The 17,749-nt window shown below is 43.0% G+C and overlaps 1 protein-coding gene across 2 annotated transcripts in view; it reads left to right on the forward strand.

The window, feature by feature from the left end:
- The first annotated feature begins 208 nt into the window (after positions 1-208).
- SF3B1 (splicing factor 3b subunit 1) overlaps positions 209-17,749 on the forward strand; it is a 41,043-nt gene continuing 23,502 nt past the window's right edge. The window contains exons 1-5 of one of the 2 annotated variants that reach the window (XM_075285121.1): positions 209-292; positions 4,516-4,682; positions 6,219-6,314; positions 11,651-11,765; positions 15,203-15,282. In XM_075285121.1, the coding sequence (XP_075141222.1) occupies positions 265-292; positions 4,516-4,682; positions 6,219-6,314; positions 11,651-11,765; positions 15,203-15,282 (486 nt within the window). In that variant the 5' untranslated portion in view covers positions 209-264. Of the gene's footprint in view, positions 293-4,515; positions 4,683-6,218; positions 6,315-11,650; positions 11,766-14,809; positions 14,961-15,202; positions 15,283-17,749 lie in introns of those variants that run through there. The other variant, XM_075285122.1, reaches the window with a different exon arrangement.

Here is a 17,749-nt window from a genome sequence, read left to right on the forward strand (position 1 = left end):
ATCCTAGTGGACAGAAGGACCTGGTCCTTTAGCCCATTAGGATGTAGACTCAATCGTATCACTACACAAAGGGCGCACAAAGTCTCGTGATATTCAGCCACCAGTTCTTGTGCGCCATTTTACGCTTAACACTTCCGGGTTAAACATAAAGCTAGACGGAAATTGTAAGCGTGCATTCAGACGCCGGCGCATGCGCATTTGTGGTAATTTTATGCAGCGGAAGTGGTGGGACTTTCTGCTTCCGTCGTAGAGCTGGTAGGCAACATGGCGAAGATCGCGAAAACACACGAAGGTAAGATTAATAAACATGTACAGCATGATGTATTTCGTGTTATTATGCCAGCTTGGTGCGTGGTATCATCGTTCTGATCGATCTGAACACGAGGCTGTGTTGTAGTGTGAGGTTCGTGAAATGACGACATGGATTTCTTAGTGCGTGATAGGCAATGGTGGCAATGACTGAAATACAATAAAGTCACGTTTTTGAGGCCGTGTCCCTATTTGAAGTTTTTATATCGTGGCTATGGAACAAATGCTTTTGAATGTTAATATTTAGGGTACATAGAAATGTCTGTTTACTTTTCCTAGTACAGTGTATGTATGCTGCCACACTTATGCTGCCTTATGCTTCATGTATCAATAAAATGAAATGATACATCTATTTAAGAGCAATAAAATCTGTGCTGACAATAACCAGGTACAATTCTATGGCTTGATTGACACTAGCATTTGGGGTTCTGTCCTTTGGGTCCTCTTAGGGATCTGTAAGATGTAAACCCTATCCACTTAAAAAGTGGTTACACACGGAAACATGCAGACTATATAGACCAGGGGTGGGCAATGAATTTCCCCATGGGGCCGCATAAGAAATTAAAACTATTCTAGAGGACCGCACTATGGCAAATTTAGCTCCACCCACTTCAGTGACTCCGCCCATTCCCAATAATTTTTTTTCATGTTCCCCCACAAAGTATAATCCTCCTACAGTTAGCCATACTTTATATGACCCCACATTATAATGCTCCATTCCAACTGTCCCACAGTATTAAGTCCCTCTCCTGGTGCCCCAGTTTGATTTGGGGGAAACTAGAGGGGGACGTTAGTAGTAGGGGTAGTTGGAGGGGAACAATAAATTAATGGCAGATAAAGTGGGACATTAAACTTGGGCAGCTGGAATCAGACATTAAACCGTAGGGGTAGCTAGAGGGTGACATTAAACTGGGGGCAACTAGAGGCAGACAGGTCCCCCTCCAGCTACCTCCACAGTTTAATGCCCCCTCCTGTTGTCCCCAGTTTAATGTCCCCCAGATTAAATGCCCCCTCCATCTCTGCCCCAGTTTCATGTCCTCCCCCTCCATCTCTGCCCCAGTTTCATGTCCCCCCCCCCCCCCCTCCATCTCTGCCCCAGTTTCATGTCCTCCCCCTCCATCTCTCCCCCAGTTTCATGTCATGTCCTCCCCCTCCATCTCTCCCCCAGTTTCATGTCAGGTCCTCCCCCTCCATCTCTCCCCCAGTTTCATGTCATGTCCTCCCCCTCCATCTCTCCCCCAGTTTCATGTCATGTCCTCCCCCTCCATCTCTCCCCCAGTTTCATGTCATGTCCTCCCCCTCCATCTCTCCCCCAGTTTCATGTCATGTCCTCCCCCTCCATCTCTCCCCCAGTTTCATGTCATGTCCTCCCCCTCCATCTCTCCCCCAGTTTCATGTCATGTCCTCCCCCTCCATCTCTCCCCCAGTTTCATGTCATGTCCTCCCCCTCCATCTCTCCCCCAGTTTCATGTCATGTCCTCCCCCTCCATCTCTCCCCCAGTTTCATGTCATGTCCTCCCCCTCCATCTCTCCCCCAGTTTCATGTCATGTCCTCCCCCTCCATCTCTCCCCCAGTTTCATGTCATGTCCTCCCCCTCCATCTCTCCCCCAGTTTCATGTCATGTCCTCCCCCTCCATCTCTCCCCCAGTATCACGTCTGCCCCAGTAAACATTCCCCCTCCATCTCTGCTCCTAGGTTACTGACACACACACACACACACTCTCCACACTGCATCTCACATTCTCCTCTCCTCCTCTCTCAGTACCTTAGGACACATACCACACATCTCCATCTTCTTGGAGAAGAAGAAACGCCTCCCTAGTGACGTCTGACGTCACACACAGGTCCTCTTTACAGTAGTACAAGCTTTCCCCGGTCACTCCCTGCTGTTATCGCAGTTAAAAGAGCAGGGGGTGATTGGGGGAAAGTTTCTTAAAGGGATTCAATCATTAAAACACATCACATTGTCTGACACAATACAACACATCACATTGTCTGTATCACTACATACACAATATAACACATCACATTGTCTGTATCACGACATACACAATACAACACATCACATTGTCTGTATCACGACATACACAATACAACACATCACATTGTCTGTATCACGACATACACAATACAACACATCACATTTGCTAGGCCACCAAACTTTTTACAGCACTTTTACAGTTTCACACGTCTGTGTCCGCCCAATTCTCAAATCACCGCAGACGAAGTCGCGGGTAAAAGCTAGTAGACTATAATGGGGTCTGCTGTGTTTCCACTAAAAAGGGTGGAGAGAAAAGTACAATTTTTTTAAAAAAAAATTTTTAAGCTGAATTTTGCTTGAAATCTTGTACGGAGATTCAAACTAGCATAAGCCACAATATTAATATGTGCGGTGTGAGACTCTTGGAGAACGCAGAGTATATCTTCTTACGTACAGAAGTCTTCGTGCACTGCAATCTTGCATCATTGCAAACAAATGTTTGATCCTGTAAAGCCTCTTTAAGGTTGAGGCCACGCTATGTGGAAAAGCTGCGTTTTTTTGGGGGGGGTTTTGACAGATGTTTCTGCATGGTTTTGTTTTTTTGTTTGTTTTTTAGTTGTGGCTACCAAATTTGCTCATGAAACCGCAGGGAAATCTGCTGCAACAAAAAGCAAACGTTTTTAAAAATATACGTCCTCAGCCTTATGGTCCTTTCACACGGAGGAAAATGGCGCGTTATTTGGTGCTGAATTTTTAGCGTAGAAAATAAAAGCTTCCCATTGATTTCAATGGGTTCTGCTAGCTTTTTTTTTCCACTAGTGGGGGGAAAAAAAAGCAAGTGGATCCCATTGAAATCAATGGGAAGCTTTTTTTTCAGCGTTGAAAATTCAGCGCCAAATAACGCGCCATTTTCCTCCGTGTGAATGGACTGTCAGTTTCTGGACAAACGGGTGTTCTTGCAGTGGGATAGCTGCTGCAATGTACAGTAGTATCATAGTAATTGAGATTTCTCCAAACCCCATCCACATTCTGAGACTGAAATGCAATTGATTTTACGGCTCTTCCATAGAGTTCAGTGTATGGAGGGATCGGCGAAATGGTCAAATATAGGACCTGACCTATATTTTGATGGTGTGCGAGAACAGGCTGTCAAAATGATGGTCACATGAGTAGCTTCTAATCTACCCTTATGCTACAATGTGTGTGTGTATTAATAGAGGTATCTGCATTAGCATCTCTTACATACATAAGACTAGCAGAGTGTATTTGTCTGTCTGGTTTTCCTAGTGATTGTTGGAATGTATGAGTGTGTAATTATAAGTCTGGGTTCAGACGTTTTTTTTTTGGGCCGGATATTTACGCGGTTGCTGCCTCAGAATCTGGTCCAATAAAGGGCTGACCGAGACTGGATGCCAGTGCAGTGCATACAGTGCACTAGCATCCAGTTGTGGCATTCCGCTCCGGATTAGGCCCAAATGAATGGGTCCAGTCGGGAGGGAGTGTTGTGAGGCAGACGTCCGCAGCTGAATCAGCCGCGGAATCAGCTTGAAGAAAGGGCATGTCGCTTCTTTTTTTCCTCGAGCGGGGACAAACTGCTCGCTGAAAAAGGAAATGACTGGCTCCCATTGATTTCAATGGGGAGGCTTTTTTTTTTTTTTCCAGCCAGATTCCGCGTCAGAATCCGGCCCAAAACCCCTCGTCTGAACCCAGCCTAATACAGAACACAGAAGTATGCAGACCTCACTCATGTAGCATTGCACTGCTTAGTTTTGCATAATGCACGTGTAAAGAATACACGTGTAAAAATCAGACTTAAATGACAGTTTTTTTACACGTTGTACTAGGAATAAGAGAAGTTGGCATGTAATTCTTTCATTGGCAAAAAAATAAAAAATTGTACCACAAGAAGCCAGTACCATCTATCTAACTTTTTATTTTTTTGTCAATGGCTGTGGAAGAAGACATTACAGAACTGGTGTGTAATAATCCTGTGTATAATATGACCATCACATAGCATGTAATAATGCCCTCTGCAATAATGTACTTTGCAAAGTGACTCCTCTGAGTATCTTAGTGATCCACCTCATATATGAGGCTATGTTGAATATATCCTCTTTTCCCAAAGTTCACGGGACACCTGGTTTGAATCTTTGTGCCAGTAGATTCCTTCTTTACTTTCTGCACTGTTAATGTTTTTTTTTTTTGTTTGTTTTTCACTCTACAGATATTGAAGCACAGATACGTGAAATTCAAGGCAAGAAGGCCAATCTAGAAGAGACGCAAGGAGTTGGGCTTGATTCAACTGGTTATTTTGATCAGGAAATTTATGGTGGAAGTGACAGTCGATTTACTGGTTATGTGACATCTATAGCAGCAAATGAACAAGAAGATGTGAGTAATTTTAAGGAAACTACATGGTCTAACAAGCATTTTTTTTTTATGTGACAACTATTTAAGTCCCTTAAAAAGTTGACCTTTCATGGTTTCTGACCCCAATATTAATAGAAGCAGCTACCTAAACTGTAAATACATTATCGAATTAAATGAGGGAGCAGCTGTTTACAGGTATTAACAGGGGGTTTGGGGCCATAAAATAAATATATATATATATATATATATATATATATATATATATATATATATATATATATATATATATACCGTATTTTACGGACTATAAGGCGCACCGGACTATAAGTCGCAGTCCGGTGCGCATTATATCTTATTGAAAGCGGCGGCAGGCAGACTTTGCCAGCGGCCGCTTAACCCCCCCGCGTGCCAGCCGCTTCTATTGGAAGCGCTCGGCAGGCGAGGAGGGGCTCTATCAGCAAAATCATGCTGATAGAGCCCAACCGTAAACGTTAGGTTAAACTACCCCCCACCCCCACCCCCGTTTTAAAATAAAAGCCTGAAACAGAATGTGAAACTTACCGAGCGGTGTAGGGTGGGCGGGCATTCAGGCCTCCTCTTCCTCCGATGTTCCGTCCTCCTCCGGCGCTCGCAAGCTGATAATGGCCAGGGCACATGCGCAGTAGAAGCATTATGATATTGCGCATGCGCCCCGGCCATTATCAGCAAGCGCCGGAGGAGAAGGACGGAACATCGGAGGCAGAGGAGGCCTGAATGCCCGCCCGCCCGCCCTGCACCGCTGGGTAAGTTTCACGTTCTGTTTCAGGCCGGCGTGACAGCAGGGCTGCCGGACACTTCCTATTCATTTCTATGGGAGCCGACATGCGAGCGCTCCCCATAGAAATGAATGGACTGCTTTTTTCCATTCATTTCTATAGGGAGCGCTCGCATGCCGGCTCCCATAGAAATGAATGGGAAGTGTCTGTCCATTCATTTCTATGGGGAGCGCTCGCATGCCTGCTCCCATAGAAATGAATAGGAAGTGTCCGGCAGCCCTGCTGTAACGCCGGCGTGTACGGCTGTGATACACGCCGGCGTTCGGTAGTGTGAATGCACCCTTACGGTGCCTTTTATGTATGTATGGAAGCGGCACGCAGTCTTTGCCGCCGCTTCCATCCATATATAAGCCGCATCGGACTATAAGCCGCACTTACGATTTCTGAGGAAATCGTAGGTTTTTATGTGCGGCTTATAGTCCGGAAAATACGGTATATATATATATATATATATTTTTTTTTAAGTACTTGAAGACTTTGTTCATATCTGCATTGGAAGCTCTAGTAGCCTCCATTGATACTCAGAATGAGTACAGAATGCTATGGTCCTCTATCTGCTATTTTGTCCAGTGAAAGGATGGGCTTTATAATGGAAACTTGATGGCATTCATTGCAGTCAATGGGGTCTGCACTTGTGCTCCTGTCACAGAGCAGAGCTATGGAAATAACCAACACAGGTGTAAACAGAGCCAAACATAAACATGTTAAATATAAATGGTTCTTATATATGTTTTGTTTGCAGGATGATGATGATCCTACAGCATCATTTGCACAGAAGAAACCAGGATACCATGCTCCAGTTGCTTTATTGAATGATATTCCCCAGTCAGCAGAACAGGTATGCTAAAATGGTTGAACTATGGAATATTTTAATCACTTGGATTTATTTCTCACCTGCTTTTCGTTTTAGAATTTTCGTTTTCACTCGCCACTTTCAAAAATCCATAACTTTAATACATATAATATATATATATATATATTTAATATGAAATGATACATCACCACATGTAGTCATTTAACTTGCATACAGAGACTCCGCAACCTCCACCTGCAGCCCCTACGTGCGTTTCGCCCCCTGCTTCATCAGGAATATCTTTCTTGATATATGCATAGATAGAAGATGCGATGCATGCTAAACTTTTTCATAGTTTGGACAAAAAATTGTGTCTTTGATGTTTATTTACCAGTGGGACTGTTCCTGATAGGTTTATATATGTTTGGTAGTTAGGGATGGTTTCATGGATACACCTAGATTACTAGGTTTAAAATAAGCATTACAGTACAGCTAGTATGGGTGAGTGTTTAATTCCCTCTCCCCTTCCTCTCTCCATCACCAAGGTGCATTAGGGTTTATAAAAAGAAAGAAACTTCTCCAGGGCCAACGGTACTCTAGGGCTTCCTTTTTAGAGCATGACCTCCATCTTCCAGCGGTGCTGCTAGGCTGCCATTATTGTTATGGGTGGGGGGGAGGGTCCCTATGCTACCAAGGGCTTCTTTTCTGCACCCTTGACCCTCAGTACCTATTTCCGTCTCCCTCTGCTTGGTCTGCTTCTCTGTGGACGCCTCTGACTCTGATCTGGAGTATCTGCCAGACACATCTATATCTGCTGCTACGTGGGAGCTCATCAGGATGTCAAACGTGCAGTCGGAGATTCTCTTCAGACCACTGAGGAACCTAATACTGCCCCTCAGGAAGACTTCTCTTCACCAAAAGGGGCTGAAGAGCTACTGACTGGGACACCGAAATCTCTGGGTTCAAGTCCTGACGGGTGCTCTGTGGTTGGAGATAATCTCCATGGCACAAATGTAGAAGAAATGCAGCACTCAATGTAAAGTTTAAAATTCACCCAGACTGTCCGCTATCTTCTGCCAGGTAGTTGGATGTTCCTTTTCCCTTCTTGTGAGACGGGTGTCTGGTGAGATGCACAATAGAATAGGCGAGAAAGAGGGATCACCAGATGTTCCTCCTTCCAGTGAGGGTTGTTAACATCAGTCCGCCGAGTGCTCATACACAGTAGGTTTGCATCATTTAAGAGCCTCCCAAGGTATGCTCTCCAAGGCTAATAGCCCGCTTTTAGCAGACTCCGCCTTGCTTAGGCTGGGTTCCTACGGGGATTTTTGGACTGGATTTTGACACGGAGGCCACCTCAGAATCTGGTCCAAAAAAAATGGCTAGCTGCGACTGGATGCCAGTGCAGTGCATCGGCATCGTGTCGCAGCATTCCGCTCCGGATTAAGCCCAAATAAATGGGCCTAGTCGGGAGGGAGGTGTTGCGCCGCAGATGCTGCGGCGAATTCCGCAGTGGAATCCGCGGCAAAGGGCAAAAGGGCAGGTCACTTTTTTTCCGCTAACAGTTTTGTGCCATTCACAGAAAAAAGAAGCGAACGGCTCCCACTGAAGTCAATGGGAGGTGTTTAGGTTTTTTTTTTTTTTGTTTGTTTTTTTGGGACCGGATTCTGAGGTGGAGTTTGTCAAACTCTGGCCCAAAAAACCCTTGTTGAAGCCAACCTTAGTGATCCTTCAAGCACAAAAGGTGGACTCTCTTGCTAAATGAGCTTTCATAGCTTGCCAGTGTTGTTGACACCTGGGTCTGAAGAATGGTGTGTACCGTTTACTCTATAGAGTCCAATTTGCCTCTTTCCCCCACTTGAGTGGCCACTTTTCTCCAGGCCGTCCCCTCTCCCCAATGGTAGGGAGTCCCTGTTTCTGCCTCTGAACTTTTTCGGGGCCTCTGTTCACCGTTCCTAAGAAGGACGGCTCCCTTCGTCCCATTCTGGACTTGAAGGGACTCAGCAGGTTAATACGTGTCTTCAGATTCCACATGGAGTCCCTTCCATTAGTGGTAGCATTCCTGGAGACAAGTGAATTTCATTATTTTTATATTTACATCGCGCTTTGCTATCAGCGGTTTTCTTTGCTTTGCGGTAGGTTTCTAACGTTTCTAGTTTGTCGCTCTTCCCTTCGGACTAGCCTTTGTCCACCTGGGTATTTACCAAGGTGATGGCATTTCTCATGGCTGTCCTCTGTTCCAAAAGTGGCGCCGTGATTCCATACTAGGTCGGTCTGTTGGGAAAGCCTCCTCTGTCAGACAATCTGACCAGCTTGCGGATTACCTTGGCCCTGTCTTCGCTGATTCAGCTTGCTCATCAATGTGGAAAAGTCTTGTTTTGAGCCTTCTCAACACAGAAAGTTCCTGGGCATGATCCTCGACATGAACCAGGGCAAGGTCCTCCATCTAGAGTCCAAGTTCTCTCTTTGGTCCAGTGTGTTCTGTTTTCGGAAGAAGTCTACCTGCACTCTTCGATTCCGCATACAGGACCTGGGCATGATGGTCTCGACTTTCATGGTCTTTCCTTTCGCTCGGTTCCATTCACGTCCTTTGCACTTCGTGATTCTGGCAGCTGGAAGGATTCTCTGGCCTCTCTACTGACTGATTTTCCGGTCTCCGATTCGCTGAGAGCTCTTTTGGTGGTTTTCCTCCTCATGAATATCTCAGGAAAAGTCCTTCCTTTTCCTCTGTGTGCAGGTAATCTTCACAGATGCCAGTCTCTCAGGCTGGGGAGTGGTCTTGGGCGCCTTGACCATTCACGGAGTTCTCCCTCCAAGTCAATGTGCTGGAGCTGAAGGGCATCTTCTTAGATGGCCCTCCGAGTCCAGACCGACAATTCCACCGTGAGGGTCTACTTGAACCTTCAAGAGGGCACCAGAAGCCGAACGTTTTTTTTTTTTTGGTGTTTTTTTTCTGGAGGCCTCCCTCTTGCCTATTGTCCATATGAGACAGACACAACCTGACTCAGGTTCTTTGTCTTGCATTGTTTTTATTTTCTCTGTCATGTGCAGTGGATGTCAGCGTGTACGCAACACCAGTATCATCCTCTTGTGGGTGCTGCGATTTTTCTATGAGTACCTCGCCGGTCACCCTACTGTGTTACGATTGGAATGCAAGTGAACCCACCATTGCCTGCATGGTCCACCGAGGGGGTGACCCTATGGCGCCCGAAAACACTGGATTGAGTAAGTACGTAAGACAACTGCTCTCCTTTACTGGATGGCTTTCTGGGAACCCTCTGGCCTCTACAACCACTGCACTCCCCAGATTAGGCCTCAGCTCACGACTCCAGTCCAAAACCTTGTTTCTCCCTGCATGGTCTGTTTCTTCTGAGGATACAACTGTCTCAGCTAGGCACATCTATATCTGCTGCTAAACAGGATCTCATCTGTGCGGTCAGAGGACCCGGATTCTACTTTTCAAGAGGAAATTTCCTTGCACTGCTGTGTCTGCCCTCCTCTGGTCTTACACCATACACAGGATTTTTCCCGGACCGTTGTCGAAGGTCCTCTCTTCTTTTCGATACCAGTGTGTCTTCACGTGGTCAGAGTCTACCGTGGTGGACCCTGCGATAGTTAGACTTTCTCAGGCTACCATTCTGCTCTGCCTCTTTCAGCGATCCCTTGGAAAGAGGGTGGACTTTCTCCAAGGAAACCTTATGTAGCGGCTTGGTCCTCTCTGCGGCCTTTCTTTGCTGCATCCTGGGTAAGAAAGACTTTCGTTTCCTAAGCCAAACAGCTTCAGAAGGGCCTCTCCACTGGTATCTCCCCCCCCCCCCCCTCCAAAACAACCAGCTGCTTGTCTCCAAAATCCTGTACGCTTCCAATTCCTGTTGAATGCTTCTCTGGCAGCAGCTCGCCAGTCTGCCAAGAAGGCAACCAATTGCTGTACTATTTGGATCTTTTTATGGAATTCTGTATCCACCTCTTAGGTGATGGTTGTGGCCCTTCCCTTCTCCAGCAAGAACAGAGCTGGCTTTTTGGCAACAGACTAGAAAGGCTCCTCTTTGAAGCTGCAGGGGCATAAAACTCTCCTCTGGCTATTCTCAGTGCGTTTGCTTCTTTTGTTGCTCCACCTTCCTCTCTGGAAGATAGTCTTCTCGGGACTATCGCTTCAAGACCAGACTTGCCTGGCATTCCCACACCAAGCCCTCCAGGCCTTCCTCTTCCAAGACCCCCTCTGCATGAGGGTCTGGATGGATTCAGATCATTTTTAGTTTGTGTCCTGGCTTTCTCTCATCAGGTGTTCACCAAGGAAATGGCATTCCTCATGGCTATCCTCCACTCCAGAAGAGTCGCTGTGATTCCATTGAACCTCCTGTTGAAAGGCCCCTCCAGATGGATAATCTAATCGTCTTACTGATCACCTTGGAACCTTCTTTGCCAGTTCGGCTGGCTCATCAATGAGGAAAAGTCTTGTCCTGTGCCTTCTCAGCGTATGGAATTCCTGGGCATGATTTTTGATATACACCAGGGCAAGAGTCTCCTTCAGAAGTCCAGTCTCCTTGCGGTCTGATCTGGTGTGTCCTACCTTCGGAGGAAGTTTGTGTTCTCTTCAGTTCTGCATGCCAGTCCTTTGATGGTGTCATGTTCTAGCTGTCGTCGGTCCACATTCCAGCTGTGTAGTTCCCACTAAAGCATTCCAAAGTTACTACCATTTGAAGTGACACATAATAGTAAGGCAGGGTTCACACTACCATTGTATTCCTTTATGATGGTTTCCATTAAAAAAAAAACAAGCACCTATCATAACACACTAACTGATGTTAATGTGTCTGTCCTTCTAACTGATCCATTTAACGGACACATTAGCATCCTTTTTTTTTTTTTTTTTTTTTGTCTGAAATAAAAATGAACATGTGACGGATTAGGTGTATAACGGACACTAAAATCTTATAACAGACAATAGCAATGGACGCTACTGATGGTCACCAGTGGTAGTGTCTGCCCCCTAAGCAGGGGGTCCAGCTAGAATAACCCTCAGTAATGTGTGCTATCCTAAAGTGTAGTAAATTTTGAAAAATACTCTTTGTAATTATAATCCATCCCTAATTCCTATTTGATATTATAATGATGATTGTAGTCAAGTTTCCCCTGTGTCATCAGAGACCAGGGGATCAAAAGCTCCCCAGCAACACTCTTTTTGCTGCAGAGAGCTTATTTGTATTTGGCAAAACAATGGAGACACTGAGAAAGGTAAAGCTTTTGATATAGGTGACCCTATCCAATATACAGTTTTGAGTTCTAGAGTCAGACTCCCTTTTTAAGTCTGAAAAAGTGAATTAGAGGAAAAATCATTTTTGTCGGCATACATATTGTATAATCCTCCTTGTTTTCTTTTCCAGTATGATCCATTTGCTGAACACAGGCCGCAGAAAATTGCAGACCGAGAAGATGAATATAAAAAGTACAGGCGGACGATGATTATATCTCCAGAGCGTCTTGATCCCTTTGCAGATGGTATTTGAAATTTCCCTACTTTTTCCTCTGTGTTTGAGTATTTGAATTTCTATGCACATACATACAAAATAAAATATTTAATTCTATGTAAAACGCTATAATAATTAACAATAGCTTTGTGACACAGCAAATTTAAGGTGTATAAAAACTGTATATAATGGAATGTTTTTGATATGGGACTTATATTTCTAAGGTTTGACTTTATAGTCACCATTACAGTGAATTAAAAAAATAAAGTTTATTCATAAATAGGATAACCGAAACAATGTTGTGACAAAGTCTGCCCACATTGCATTCATTTTATAGCACGCAGCAGTTGGTAACAGTGTCACATTTCAAATATATTCAAATGCTGCTAATGTAACCAACAGTTGTTATGTTTTCTAAATCAAAAATTGTACAAAGCAAAACTGGCATTTTATTTTGCTTTCGCCAGCCTTTTTTTGTCTTGTACATGGATATAGCTAGTGGACTCTCTTTTTTTTTTTTTTTTTTTTTTTTTTTTTTTTCAGCAATGGTAATATGCATGCAGGTTTTTTTTCTTTGTTTTTTTTTTTGTAAATTACAACCTGCATGGAACAGGAGTGGGTTTTGCTGTGTTATAAAAATGTAAATTCTGAAATGCTTGCTAGACTTCACTAGCCCATACTAACTGTCCTTAATTTCTTTCCTACAGCAGTACTGCTAAATGCCAGTCCTGTCTGCATTCTTAAGGGTACAGTGCAACACATCCTGTGTAGCTAATCGTGAAAAAGTAATCCAAAGGATGTCCTTTCATAAATAGTGTCCAGTTGACTCTGCAAACTGGACATGGTAGTCAACATAAGAAGTATGATGTATATTTATTCTAGTTCGGTTTAGGAGAGAAACATTTGTCATTCCATCCAAAAAACTAACAAACAAATCCCAAAACTAAGAAAAAAAACAAACCCGAAATACTCTTAGTCTTTAGTCATTCAAAGATGAGCTTGTATTCTCAGTAAATTATGCTTGATGGTGCTGACCAGTTCTACTTTAATGAAAATATTTCCACAATCAAGGTTTTTAAATATATATAGCCATAAAAATATAGGACAAATTAAAGGAGACCTAAAAATGAAACCAATTGTAGTTGCAGAGTAATAGTAGTAGCTATAATACCCTGACTCAAATTTATTTTTTCAGTTCACTTTTTCATTTAATCTTTTCAGTGTTAGATGTAGCTATGGGGCAAAACATAATTCCTTTAATTTTCTACAGTATATGCCTTTATTGTAATTCTCAGTAGAAAATAGTTTCATTTTTCTGTTACGGCACTGCACTGCAAGCTTTGCTGTGACCAGTGCTTGTAAAACTATAGGAGTAAAAGAGTGTTGCTAAACCAAAGAAAATTTTTATTTTAAAAGCTTATTATATATAATGGAGATTATAGGCTATAAATCCCATTCTGTAAGTGAACTGTAGTCAGTATTATATTTCCATTAGAACATCGCCAACAACCTCTGATACAGTCCAGGCATCACCAGGTTCCTAAAGTTAAAAATGTCTCCAGTTCTTTCCTGAATCCAGGAGAGCATCAAACTAAGGGCGGGTTCACACCAGCGCCCGATCACCATTTTCTGCCGACAGAAGACGGAAACTTGCAGACAGTGTCTGGCCGTGAGCGCCTGTGAGCGTTTTGTGCTCTCCGCGGTGAAGCTGTTTTTGTTGCCACACCATACCCCACACACTATGCTTACCTTATGAATTTGGCTATATTAATTAGCCAGCTCTGTGTTAAGGAGGTCCTTTCTGCCTTCTAGTAGTGTGCAAGTCCTATTTGTATAAAAAAAAATGTCTGCATCTGGAAGAGGTTAAAGGACAAACGTATGGCAGATTCACTAAGCCCACTTTTGTGGTGTTAAAAATATATATGTATTTAATTTTTAAAAAATTAACAAATTTATGCTGTTTTTATATATCTGCCATTTTCTAAGTATAAGCCCTGATTAGGGGCATCCTGTCGGTGGAGGCTATTGGTTGCACCACATAAATCACCATTTATACCATTCATCTAGCATAAATTATGAAATGCACGCTAGCTATTGAACTGGGATAGATGCATTTCAGTTAGTTGCATGGCCAGATAGAAAATGCCTCTGATTTATGGGGATGCCTGGGCCTTGTCATAAATCATACTAATCTTGCAACTGATGGATCATTAAGACCATCATACAATACACTAGTCTTGATGAATCCCCTTCATTATGTTTTAGGGGGACTGTAATAGAATACACTGGATTTCTGTTAGCACAGTCCAGCTAGTTGTAGGAAGACTTCAGTATGCTGTTGGTGGAGATTCCTATTTTCGTCAGATACAATTTGACATTTAACATTGAGGTATGGCATACTGCAGACAGTAGGGTTCAGAGCTGACCTTGCAAATACATTGAACCACCATCATCTGTAAGCTAGTTGAAGGCCAAAAGGACATGTTTTTGGTGCCTTTTGTTGAAAGCTGTTCTAAGTAGTTGTACAATGGGTCAATTTATTTTTATATCTTATGAATCATGTTGATATTCAGAATTCTAATTGGAAATGCGAGTATTTGTTTACAGGCACACTGCTTTTAGACAGTATGGACCCCTAAGATTTTTAAGGCTGTCTTCACACTCTGCAGATTTAGTTCAGTTCCATTAATCTGAATGGACTGAACTTCATTCAGATATTTAAAACTGATTTTCAGTCCCAAAAGTTTGTGCTCTGGCACCAAAGTGTAGTGTGTGTTTTTTTTGTTTTTTTTCCTTTGTTTCCTCTCTACTGAAATTAACTACCATTATTTGGTTCAGAATACTGTTTGAAATGATAAACCCATTCCAATTTATAACTTAAGCACAGTACAATACCCCTTTTTTGGTTTTAGTTTTCTTTTAAGTCTTGTTTCCCACTCCTTCACAGAATCTAATTAAAAAAAACAAAAAAAGTAATTTTAAATTTTGGGGAATATTTTCTGCATAGTTAATATTCTCAGTTCTATTCGTTTTTTTATTTTAATTTGCAAAATATGTAAACCAAGAACTGGCATGGTGTGTATTTATATATTTAAGCATCCTTACCCAGGTAATGTTTTGAGTTTCCGTTTTCCAAAGTGTTACTAATGGTAAAGAGATAATTTTCTAGGCTTCTATTCTCCTGCTTGAAGTCAGAACTGCTGATGGCGTCAAAAGGCTGAAAAGTGTACGTATAAAGGAATAGTGACCACGGAACCCATCACTTCTGAAGATACTACATTGTTTTTTGTTTTTTTTCCTTGATTTTTTTTTCTTTTAATGCATATATCAAATTGTCTATAGTTAACTGTATTAAACTTAATCGTAATTAAAGTTATGTCTAGCATACTGCTAGGTAGTCCTTTGATATAATGGTTTTAAAATGAACAATATAAATACATTTTCATTTTTTATTTTTATTTTTTTTAGGTGGCAAGACTCCAGATCCCAAAACAAATGCCCGGACGTACACTGACGTTATGCGTGAAAAGCAGCTGATTAAGGAACATGTAAGTTTAAAGGGAAAGCCTTTTACACTGTTGGCTCTGCCTCCGGGTAATACAGGCGGGTTTTTAGCATGTACACCATACTTGTTGAATGGCTAGGCAGATTTGCCATTCAGATTCCTGGGATATTTGGATAATGGGGAATGCAGAGTATTAAATCGCCCTCCTTGTTCTTTAACTGCATCATACATTGTCAGATTTTCCTTTCAGGGTTCTAATAATGCTGGGCATATGAATCTTTATTTAGCGACTATTCAATGCTAAATCTGCCTAAATAAGTTCCAATCCAATCCTTGCTATGTAATTGTCATATCTTGCGGACTTGCCTTTCAAGGTCTCAGGAATGCTGGGTGGTGTGCCTGGTAATTCTGTAGGTGGGGCAGCTTACTTGAATTTTATGGTTAACGTACCAGGTAATGCTATAATATGGAATGACAAAATACTAACTATACCTAGGAATCGCCCTCCTTGCTCTATAATTCTCTAACTTGTCAGGTATGCCTTTTAGGGTCCTGCGTAAGCTAGGAGTTGCCTTTTAGGAATTGGTAAAGTTGGCTGAATTGTACATAGTAAATAAAAACATCAAATGGGTAATGCTTGCCTCCCTCAGGTGCAATTCATGACCTAGAACTCCACTGTTTTCATTATATTCAATGGGCGGGGTAAGCCACCTGTATTTGTCATTAGTCGGAAGGGTAGAGGCACAGAAAGTAATTGTCTACCTTCAAAGTCTGTACTTAACTTCTTATAGCAGATAAACTTGCAATAGGTATGTCTGAGCTTAGTGTCCCTTTTAAGTTTGGTCTATAATTGATGCTACAGTGGCGGCCCCCAAAAAAAAGACAAGAAATCATTGTCGTATCGTTCCTTACAACCAAAGTAACTTTTTTTGTTTTTTTTTTCACAAGCACAAATGGAACCATAATACAACAGCATGAGATAATATATTAACATAGTTTGGTGCTTAATATTTTGTTGATCCTCCTTTAGCGGCAATAACTGCTTTGCATCTGTCTGCCATGGAATAAATCAGGTTCTGAGTATATTGCTGGTCAATTTCATGATGCCACACTCTATTAATGACTTCTTGGAGTTCTGTTTTACTCTTTGGCTCAGGGGTCTCAAACTCCATTTACCCGGCGGCTGCTGGTGGTAGAGTCTGGGTGAGGCTGGGCCACATCAGGTTTTCCACAAGCTATGAGCGCTGCAGCAAATTTAGCTCCACCCACTTTTATCTTGACCCCGCCCATTCTCATTCATTTTTCATGCGCCCCCACACAGTATAATCCTTTTACAGTCACCTGTACATTATATGTCCCCACATTATAATGTTCCCTTCCAACTGTCCCACAGTATTAAGTCCCTCTCCTGGTGCTCCAGTTTAAACTGGGGGAAACTAGAGGGGAGATGAAACTGGGGCAGCTGGAGGAAGACATTAAATAGTGGGGGGTAGTTGGAGGGGGGCAAAAAATTAATGGCAGCTGAAGTGGGACATTAAACTCGGGGCAACTAGAGGGGGACATTAAACTTGGGCAGCTAGAAGCAGACATTAAACCGTAGGGGTAGCTGGATGGTGACATTAAACTGGGGGAAACTAGAGGCAGACAGGTCCCCTTACAGCTACTCCCGCAGTTTAATGCCCCCTCCAGTTGTCCCCAGTTTAAGTGCCCCCCTTCATCTGGCCCCAGTTTCACTGACGTCACACACAGGTTCTTCATTTTCCAGTAGTACAAGCTTTTCACTGATCACCCATCGCTGTTATAAGAGCAGAGGGGGTGATCGGAGGGAAGTTTAAGTACAACACTAAAGGGACATGCAGGGAGCTGTGTGGGACAGGAGTATAAAAGCGGGACTTTCCCCCTAAATACGGAGCGGTTGGAAGCTATGTATTGAGGTGGGGGCCGCAAACTTATTGTCCCGAGGTCCGCAGTTGGGCCGCGAGTTTGAGACCCCTGCTTTGTCTTCTTCGCAGCAATTTTACGACCCATGATATGCCAGCAATGTTCAATAGGATTCATATCAGGACTGTTGACAGGCCATTCCAACACTTTGATGTTGCTCGTTTTTAGGAATTCCTGCATCTGAAGGGAGTGAAGAAAGAGAAAACGTTAATAAAATGTAACAACATTAGGAAATAAACATGTCATCTCATGAGAACTACTCACTAACTTTGCTGTGTGGCAAGGTCCTGAGTCATTTTGAAATATGCAGTTTCGGCTATCTGAGTAGTGATCAGTGATAGTCTGTTTCAGAGATGTCTCTAAGGGCTCGTTCACATCTGCGCCCGGTCTCTGTTCTGTAGGTTTCCGTTTCCTGCACAAAACAGAGGCAGGATACGGAAATCTGCAGAACTCTTTCTCACCCATTCATTTGAATGGGTTTGAAAGTTGTCCGGCGGTGAGCGTTTTATGCTCTCCACCGCGAAACCGTTTTTTTAAAATCCGGACACAGAGTCGGACATGCAGTACTC

This window comes from Leptodactylus fuscus, chromosome 8 (genome assembly GCF_031893055.1).
Source record: "Leptodactylus fuscus isolate aLepFus1 chromosome 8, aLepFus1.hap2, whole genome shotgun sequence".
NCBI classification, from domain to species: Eukaryota; Metazoa; Chordata; class Amphibia; order Anura; family Leptodactylidae; genus Leptodactylus; species Leptodactylus fuscus.